The following is an 8393-nucleotide window of genomic DNA, read 5'->3' as shown; positions in this document are numbered from 1 at the left end:
GGGGGGGGGGGGGGGGGGGGGGGGGGGGGGGGGGGGGGGGGGGGGGCGGCAGCGGGCGGCCCCGTGAGCAGGATGTGTCTGCAGGCGCACAGGAGGAGTCTCGCTGTCAGCGATGCATCTCCGAGCTCAAGGACATCCGGCTGCAGCTGGAGGCCTGCGAGACCCGCACCGTGCATCGCCTGCGACTGCCGCTAGAGAAAGAGCCTGCGCGGGAGTGTGCGCAGCGCATTGCCGAGCAGCAGGCAGGCACCCGCCCGGCCCCACCGCCCTCCCCGGCCCGCCCTCCCCAGCCTTCCTGGGGTGCTGGGTGCGGGGCTCCCGAAGTAAGCTTGTCCCCTACTCGGTTTCTCCTCAGAAAGCACAAGCTGAGGTGGAGGGCCTGGGCAAGGGTGTCGCCCGGCTCTCTGCTGAGGCCGAGAAGGTCCTGGCCCTGCCTGAGCCGTCACCCGCTGCCCCGACTCTGCGCTCAGAGCTGGAGCTGACCCTGGGCAAGCTGGAGCAGGTCCGCAGCCTGTCTGCGATCTACCTGGAGAAGTGAGTGCACCTGCGGGTGGCCGGGGAGCCGCGACGGTGGGAAGGTTCTGAGCGGAGGGGGGCCTGACTGCTGTGTGCTGGTGGAGGACAGGCTGATGGGGGCCAGGAGGAGGGGTCTGCTGAGCGGTCTGGCCAAGAGGTGGGTGTGGACCGGGGTGGTGGTTGTGGATGTGGCCAGAGGGGTCAGCCCTGATGTGCCCTGAAGGGGGGAGGATTGCCTGGGGTGTGCAGGCAGGGGAAGGAGACCGAGGAGGAGCTGGGTGAGGAACACCAGAAGGGGGGGGTGGCCCATGGCCAGTGAGGTTCAGACAAGGGGCTTGGCCGGGGTTGGGGGGGCACTTCTTGGTGGAGAGTGGGCATGAGGAGCTGCAGGGGGCAGGCAGGCGGTAGGGCAGGGGATGAGCAGACCTGAGGCTGAGGTCTTTTCGGGGGGCCAGCAATTCCCCCCCACCAGTCCGTGCTTGTTTCCATGTGTCCCTGGGGAAATGCAACCCTTCCCAGGCCCCTTCCTCTACGGGCCCGTTGCCAACCACCTACAGCACGTACGTTCCAGCATGTACGTTCACATGGTTCAGAGTCTCTTTTGGAAGGATTGTGTGCCATTCTCTACCCCTTCCCTCAGTCTCATCACCGACTGGGCTCTGAGGGCCCACGGTTCTTCTATAATGTCTGGGGTGTAAACAGCACATCCGAGTGTTAGCCATGCTTTCTTTACAAAGCCAGATATGTTAGGAACGTCATCATCTGGTTCATGGTGTCATCCCTTACCCAGTCTTAGGCCTGGAAGGCTGAGAGCTTCTCCCAGGCTCCAGGGGTGGCAGACTGGGGATCTCTTCTGCTGTTTCTCTGGACAGCACAGCTGTCTCCAGGACTCAGTCCAGAGCTGAAGTGTCCCTGGGTCCCAGAGGTCCCCAGCCACCCTCTCCCCGAGGCTTCTGTTCTCCCTGACGCCCGTGACCGCAGGGATCAGCTGACTACCAGGGTTCTGGTTCCTTGCATGGGACTTGGTGTCGCTCACCCCCGTGCTGAGTCCCGTTCTCCCCGCAGGCTCAAGACCATCAGTCTGGTGATCCGCAGCACACAGGGGGCGGAGGAAGTGCTCAAGGCACACGAGGAGCAGCTCAAGGAGGCCCAGGCCGTGCCTGCCACCCTCCCAGAGCTTGAGGCTACCAAGGCTGCATTGAAGGTACTGCGGGGCCGGGGCCTCGCCGTGAGGGCGGGGGCTCGGGGGTCAGAGGCGGGGCCCTAGGGCTGAGACTGCACCTGCCTCTGCAGAAACTCCGGGTCCAGGCAGAAGCACAGCAGCCCGTGTTTGACGCCCTGCGGGATGAGCTGCGGGGGGCTCAGGAGGTGGGCGAGCGGCTGCAGCGGCAGCACGGCGAGCGGGACGTGGATGTGGAACGCTGGCGCGAGCGGGTTGCCCCACTGCTGGAGCGCTGGCAGGCCGTGCTGGCCCAGACGGATGTGAGACAGCGCGAGCTCGAACAGCTGGGCCGCCAGCTTCGTTACTACCGTGAGAGCGCGGACCTGCTGGACTCCTGGCTGCAGGACGCCAAGCAGCGGCAGCAGCAGATCCAGGCCGTGCCTCTGGCCAACAGCCAGGCAGTGCGGGAGCAGCTGCGGCAGGAGGAGGTGGGTGCGGGCTGGGCCCCGGGTGGGTGGGAGGGGCGGCAAGGGGGCGCGCCCTGTGGCCGCTGACCGCCCTGCCCCCCAGGCCCTGCTGGAGGAAATCGAGCGGCAAAGGGAGAAGGTGGAGGAGTGCCAGCGCCTTGCGAAGCAGTACATCAATGCCATCAAGGTGAGGCTCCCGGGCTTCCTGCTACCCTCATGGAGGCTGGCCTCTCTCCTTAAGAGGAGGTACCCCCGAGCCCGGGCCACCCTGTTGAAAGCCTGGGGCACGTTCGGGCGCAGGGTGAGGGGGGCGCAAAGCTGGTGACTCACTGTCGTGTCTTTACAGGACTATGAGCTCCAGCTGGTCACGTACAAGGCACAGCTGGAACCGGTGGCCTCCCCAGCCAAGAAGCCCAAGGTCCAGTCTGGGTCTGAGAGCATCATCCAGGAGGTAGGGCCGGGGGTGGGGCTGCTGGGCTGCGTGGGCCGCGTGGGCCCTAGGGCTCAAGGCAGGCCTGACCCTGGCTGCCTCCTTCCTCCCACCCCCCAGTACGTAGACCTGCGCACGAGGTACAGCGAGCTGACCACACTCACAAGTCAGTACATCAAGTTCATCAGCGAGACTCTGCGGCGCATGGAGGAGGAGGAGGTACGGCCTGCTGGGGGTGGAAGTGTCGTCCTCCTGCCCACCCCCCCCCCCCCGAGATGCCGCCCCTGGGAACCTGTCTGAGACCACTGAGTCCAGCTCTGCCCCCTCCCCTGCAGCACGGCCTGCCCCACCTTGGCCTGGCGCTGCACTGCTCTCCCCATGGTGGCTGGCACCTCCTCTTTCTCCTCTGTTGGCACGTGCCGCAACCAGGTGTCCTCCTGGCTCTCTCATGTGTGTTCCTTCTTGGGATTCCATGCAGCCTCTCCGCTCGGCCACTTGCTCTGGAAGAGCTGAGGAGTAGGAGATCATGGGAGCTGGGGAGGGAGGGTCCCAGGTGGCTCCCTGTCCTGTTCCTCCTGCTTCCTGGTGGGCTCGCCGTCTGGCCTACCTGCGGCCTCCTCTCTGCAGGGCTTGCAGTCCCTTGGGGCTGCACTGCTGCCTCACGCTGGATGCCCCGCCCTGCCCCGCCGGGCTGCAGGAATGGGCCTAGGCCAGGGAGAGGGGCCCTGTGGCCAGAGCCAGGCCAGCAGGTGCCCAGCGGGGCTCAGGCAGGGCTGGGTGGTGGGCGCGGCTCGCAAGCCCTGCACACTGCCTGCTTTGCTCTCTCTCTCTCTCCCTGTCCGTCTGTCTCCATGGCCTGTCTGCGGGAAGAGGGGAGGACGCCTGGGCCTCCTTCCCCAGGCTGGTGAGCACGGTGGGGCCAGGCTGCGCTCGCTGCCCTGAGTGCCCTGGGAGGGTGCACGCTGTCTCCTTCGGCCGGGCTGTGACCTCTGTCGTCCCCCGCCCCCGTCCCCTGCCCCGTGCTGTCGGAGTGAACTGTGGTGGTGCCGTGTCCTTTGCGTGCCCCGCGGCCCGCTCCGCGCTCACTGCTCTCTCCGGTTCTCTCCCCCCCACCCGGCCGTGGCCACAGAGGCTGGCTGAGCAGCAGCGGGCAGAGGAGCGGGAGCGGCTGGCCCAGGTGGAGGCCGCGCTGGAGAAGCAGCGGCAGCTGGCCGAGGCGCACGCCCAGGCGAAGGCGCAGGCCGAGCGCGAGGCCCAGGAGCTGCAGCAGCGCATGCAGGAGGAGGTGGCGCGGCGGGAGGAGGCAGCGGTGGACGCGCAGCAGCAGAAGCGGAGCATTCAGGAGGAGCTGCAACACTTGCGGCAGAGCTCGGAGGCCGAGATCCAGGCGAAGGCCCGACAGGTGGAGGCGGCCGAACGCAGCCGGCTGCGCATCGAGGAGGAGATCCGCGTGGTGCGCCTGCAGCTGGAGGCTACCGAGCGCCAGCGCGGCGGGGCGGAGGGCGAGCTGCAGGCCCTACGCGCGCGGGCTGAGGAGGCTGAGGCACAGAAGCGGCAGGCGCAGGAGGAGGCGGAGCGCTTGCGGCGGCAGGTGCAGGACGAGAGCCAGCGCAAGCGACAGGCGGAGGCCGAGCTGGCCCTGCGCGTCAAGGCGGAGGCCGAGGCGGCCCGGGAAAAGCAGCGGGCCCTGCAGGCGCTGGAGGAGCTGCAGCTCCAGGCGGAGGAAGCGGAGCGGCGCCTCCGGCAGGCGGAGGCCGAGCGGGCGCGCCAGGTGCAGGTGGCCCTGGAGACGGCGCAGCGCAGCGCTGAGGTGGAGCTGCAGAGCAAGCGCGCCTCGTTCGCGGAGAAGACAGCGCAGCTGGAGCGCACCCTGCAGGAAGAGCACGTGGCGGTGGCGCAGCTGCGGGAGGAGGCCGCGCGGCAGGCGCAGCGGCAGGCTGAGGCGGAGCGCGCCCGGGAGGAGGCCGAGCGGGAGCTGGAGCGCTGGCGGCTGAAGGCCAACGAGGCGCTGCGCCTGCGGCTGCAGGCGGAGGAGGTGGCGCAGCAGAAAAGCCTGGCGCAGGCGGAGGCGGAGCAGCAGAAGGAGGAGGCGGAGCGCGAGGCCCGGCGCCGCGGCAAGGCGGAGGAGCAGGCCGTGCGGCAGCGGGAGCTGGCCGAGCAGGAGCTGGAGAAGCAGCGGCAGCTGGCGGAGGGCACCGCCCAGCAGCGCCTGGCGGCGGAGCAGGAGCTGATCCGGCTGCGGGCCGGCACCGAGCAGGGGGAGCAGCAGCGCCAGCTCCTGGAGGAGGCGCTGGCGCGGCTGCAGCGCGAGGCGACCGCGGCTGCGCAGAAGCGCCAGGAGCTGGAGGCGGAGCTGACGACGGTGCGCGCGGAGATGGAGGTGCTGCTGGCCAGCAAGGCGCGCGCCGAGGAGGAGTCGCGCTCCACCAGCGAGAAGTCCAAGCAGAGGCTGGAGGCCGAGGCCAGCCGCTTCCGCGAGTTGGCTGAGGAGGCCGCTCGCCTGCGCGCCCTGGCCGAGGAGACCAAGCGGCAGCGGCAGCTGGCTGAGGAGGACGCGGCGCGGCAGCGGGCGGAGGCGGAGCGGGTGCTGGCCGAGAAGCTGGCCGCCATCAGTGAGGCCACGCGGCTCAAGACCGAGGCAGAGATCGCGCTCAAGGAGAAGGAGGCGGAGAACGAGCGTCTGCGGCGGCTGGCAGAGGACGAGGCCTTCCAGCGGCGGCGGCTGGAGGAGCAGGCGGCCCAGCACAAGGCGGACATCGAGGAGCGGCTGATGCAGCTGCGCAAGGCGTCCGACAGTGAGCTGGAGCGGCAGAAGGGGCTGGTGGAGGACACGCTGCGGCAGCGGCGGCAGGTGGAGGAGGAGATCCTGGCCCTCAAGGCGAGCTTTGAGAAGGCGGCCGCCGGCAAGGCGGAGCTGGAGCTGGAGCTGGGGCGCATCCGCAGCAATGCTGAGGACACGCTGCGCAGCAAGGAGCAGGCTGAGCGGGAGGCTGCGCGGCAGCGGCAGCTGGCGGCCGAGGAGGAACAGCGGCGCCGCGAGGCTGAGGAGCGTGTGCAGAAGAGCCTGGTGGCGGAGGAGGAGGCCGCGCGGCAGCGCAAGTTGGCGCTGGAGGAGGTGGAGCGGCTCAAGGCCAAGGTGGAGGAGGCGCGGCGCCTCCGCGAGCGGGCAGAGCAGGAGTCGGCGCGGCAGCTGCAGCTGGCCCAGGAGGCCGCCCAGAAGCGGCTGCAAGCGGAGGAGAAGGCGCACGCCTTTGCGGTGCAGCAGAAGGAACAGGAGCTGCAGCAGACGCTCCAGCAGGAGCAGAGCATGCTGGAGCGGCTGCGCGGCGAGGCAGAGGCCGCGCGGCGGGCTGCCGAGGAGGCGGAGGAGGCCCGGGAGCGCGCCGAGTTGGAGGCGGCTCAGTCCCGGCAGCAGGTGGAAGAGGCCGAGCGGCTGAAGCAGTTGGCGGAAGAGCAGGCGCGGGCCCGGGCGGAGGCGCAGGCTGCCGCGGAGAAGCTGCGCAAGGAGGCGGAGCAGGAGGCGGCCCGGCGGGCGCAGGCCGAGCAGGCGGCTTTGAAGCAGAAGCAGGCGGCTGACGCTGAGATGGAAAAGCACAAGAAATTTGCGGAGCAGACTCTGCGGCAGAAGGCACAGGTGGAGCAGGAACTGACCGCCCTGCGGCTGCAGCTGGAGGAGACTGACCACCAGAAGGGCATCTTGGATGAGGAGCTGCAGCGGCTCAAGGCGGAGGTGATGGAGGCAGCCCGGCAGCGCAGCCAGGTGGAGGAGGAGCTCTTCTCCGTGCGCGTGCAGATGGAGGAGCTGAGCAAACTCAAGGCGCGCATCGAGGCGGAGAACCGTGCGCTCATCTTGCGTGACAAGGACAACACCCAGCGCTTCCTGCAGGAGGAGGCCGAGAAGATGAAGCAGGTTGCGGAGGAGGCGGCCCGGCTGAGCGTGGCAGCCCAGGAGGCGGCCCGGCTGCGGCAGCTGGCCGAGGAGGACCTGGCGCAACAGCGGGCCCTCGCTGAAAAGATGCTCAAGGAGAAGATGCAGGCGGTGCAGGAGGCCACGCGCCTCAAGGCCGAGGCAGAGCTGCTGCAGCAGCAGAAGGAGCTCGCGCAGGAGCAGGCCCGGCAGCTGCAGGAGGACAAGGAGCAGATGGCGCAGCAGCTGGTGCAGGAGACACAGGGCTTCCAGCGGACTTTGGAGCTGGAGCGGCAGCGGCAGCTGGAGATGAGCGCTGAGGCCGAGCGCCTCAAGCTTCGCGTGGCCGAGATGAGCCAGGCGCAGGCCCGTGCCGAGGAGGATGCCCAGCGCTTCCGCAGACAGGCCGAGGAGATCGGCGAGAAGCTGCACCGCACTGAGCTCGCCACGCAGGAGAAGGTGACGCTGGTACACACGCTTGAGGTCCAGCGGCAGCAGAGTGACCATGACGCCGAGCGCCTCCGAGCGGCCATTGCTGAGCTGGAGCGTGAGAAGGAGAAGCTCCAGGAGGAGGCCACATTGCTGCAGCAGAAGTCCGAGGAGGTACCGGCCTGCCCTCCACGAGCAAGTGGGTGGGCCCGGGTGGGGGCCCCTGGCGTCCCTGACTGTCCCTCTCTCTCTCTCTCCAGATGCAGGTGGTGCAGCAGGAGCAGCTGCTGCAGGAGACGCGGGCGCTGCAGCAGAGCTTCCTGTCAGAGAAGGACCGCCTGCTGCAGCGGGAGCACTCCATCGAGCAGGAGAAGGCCAAGCTGGAGCAGCTGTTCCAGGACGAGGTGGCCAAGGCGCAGCAGCTGCGCGAGGAGCAGCAGCGGCAGCAGCAGCAGATGGCGCAGGAGAGGCAGCGGCTGGTGGCCAGCATGGAGGAGGCCCTGCAGCGCCAGCGTGACGCGGAGGAGGGCGTGCGGCGCAAGCAGGAGGAGCTGCAGCAGCTGGAGCAGCAACGTCAGCAGCAGGAGAAGCTGCTGGCCGAGGAGAACCGGCGGCTGCGCGAGCGGCTGCAGCGCCTGGAGGAGGAGCACCGGGCTGCGGTGGCACATTCCGAGGAGATCGCTGCCTCGCAGGCCGTGGCCGCCAAAGCCCTGCCTAACGGCCGGGACGCGCCTGACGGCCCGGCCGCGGAGGTGGAGCACGTGCACGCGTTTGATGGGCTGCGGCGGAAGGTGCCGGCCCAGCGGCTGCAGGAGGTTGGCGTCCTGAGCTCGGAGGAGCTGCAGCGGCTGGCCGAGGGCCACACAACAGTGGCTGAGCTTGCCCAGCGGGAGGACGTGCGCCGGTACCTGCGGGGCCGCAGTGGCATCGCAGGGCTGCTGCTGAAGCCCACCAACGAGAAGCTGAGCGTTTATGCGGCCCTCCAGCGGCAGCTGCTGAGCCCGGGCACGGCGCTCATCCTGCTCGAGGCTCAGGCTGCCTCCGGCTTCCTCCTGGACCCCGTGCAGAATCGGCGGCTGACTGTCAACGAGGCCGTGAAGGAAGGCGTGGTGGGCCCCGAGCTACACCACAAGCTGCTGTCAGCCGAGCGCGCCGTCACCGGCTACAAGGACCCCTACACCGGGGAGCAGATCTCCCTCTTCCAGGCCATGAAGAAGGACCTCGTCGTCCACGACCACGGCATCCGCCTGCTGGAGGCCCAGATCGCCACGGGCGGCATCATCGACCCCGTGCACAGCCACCGGCTGCCCGTGGACGTGGCCTACCGGCGTGGCTACTTCGACGAGGAGATGAGCCGCGTCCTGGCGGACCCGAGCGACGACACCAAGGGCTTCTTCGACCCCAACACGCACGAGAACCTCACGTACCTGCAGCTGCTGGAGCGCTGTGTGGAGGACCCCGAGACGGGGCTGCGCCTGCTGC

General features: G+C 69.1%; 1 protein-coding gene across 3 annotated transcripts in view; it reads left to right on the top strand.

The window, feature by feature from the left end:
• Positions 1–8393, top strand: part of PLEC (plectin) — a 53654-nt gene that overhangs the window by 41051 nt on the left and 4210 nt on the right. For all 3 annotated transcript variants that reach the window (XM_044914700.1, XM_044914702.1, XM_044914701.1), the window contains exons 24-32: positions 85–242; positions 356–534; positions 1582–1720; positions 1810–2166; positions 2249–2332; positions 2492–2596; positions 2696–2794; positions 3705–7085; positions 7172–8365. In XM_044914700.1, coding sequence (XP_044770635.1) covers positions 85–242; positions 356–534; positions 1582–1720; positions 1810–2166; positions 2249–2332; positions 2492–2596; positions 2696–2794; positions 3705–7085; positions 7172–8365 — 5696 coding nt within the window. The remainder of the gene's footprint in view (positions 1–84; positions 243–355; positions 535–1581; positions 1721–1809; positions 2167–2248; positions 2333–2491; positions 2597–2695; positions 2795–3704; positions 7086–7171; positions 8366–8393) is intronic.

The sequence above is a fragment of the Neomonachus schauinslandi genome, chromosome 4, assembly GCF_002201575.2.
Source record: "Neomonachus schauinslandi chromosome 4, ASM220157v2, whole genome shotgun sequence".
Classification (NCBI taxonomy): Eukaryota; Metazoa; Chordata; class Mammalia; order Carnivora; family Phocidae; genus Neomonachus; species Neomonachus schauinslandi.
Note: the sequence above shows the minus strand (reverse complement) of the source record. Positions and strands in the feature narration are given on the sequence as shown.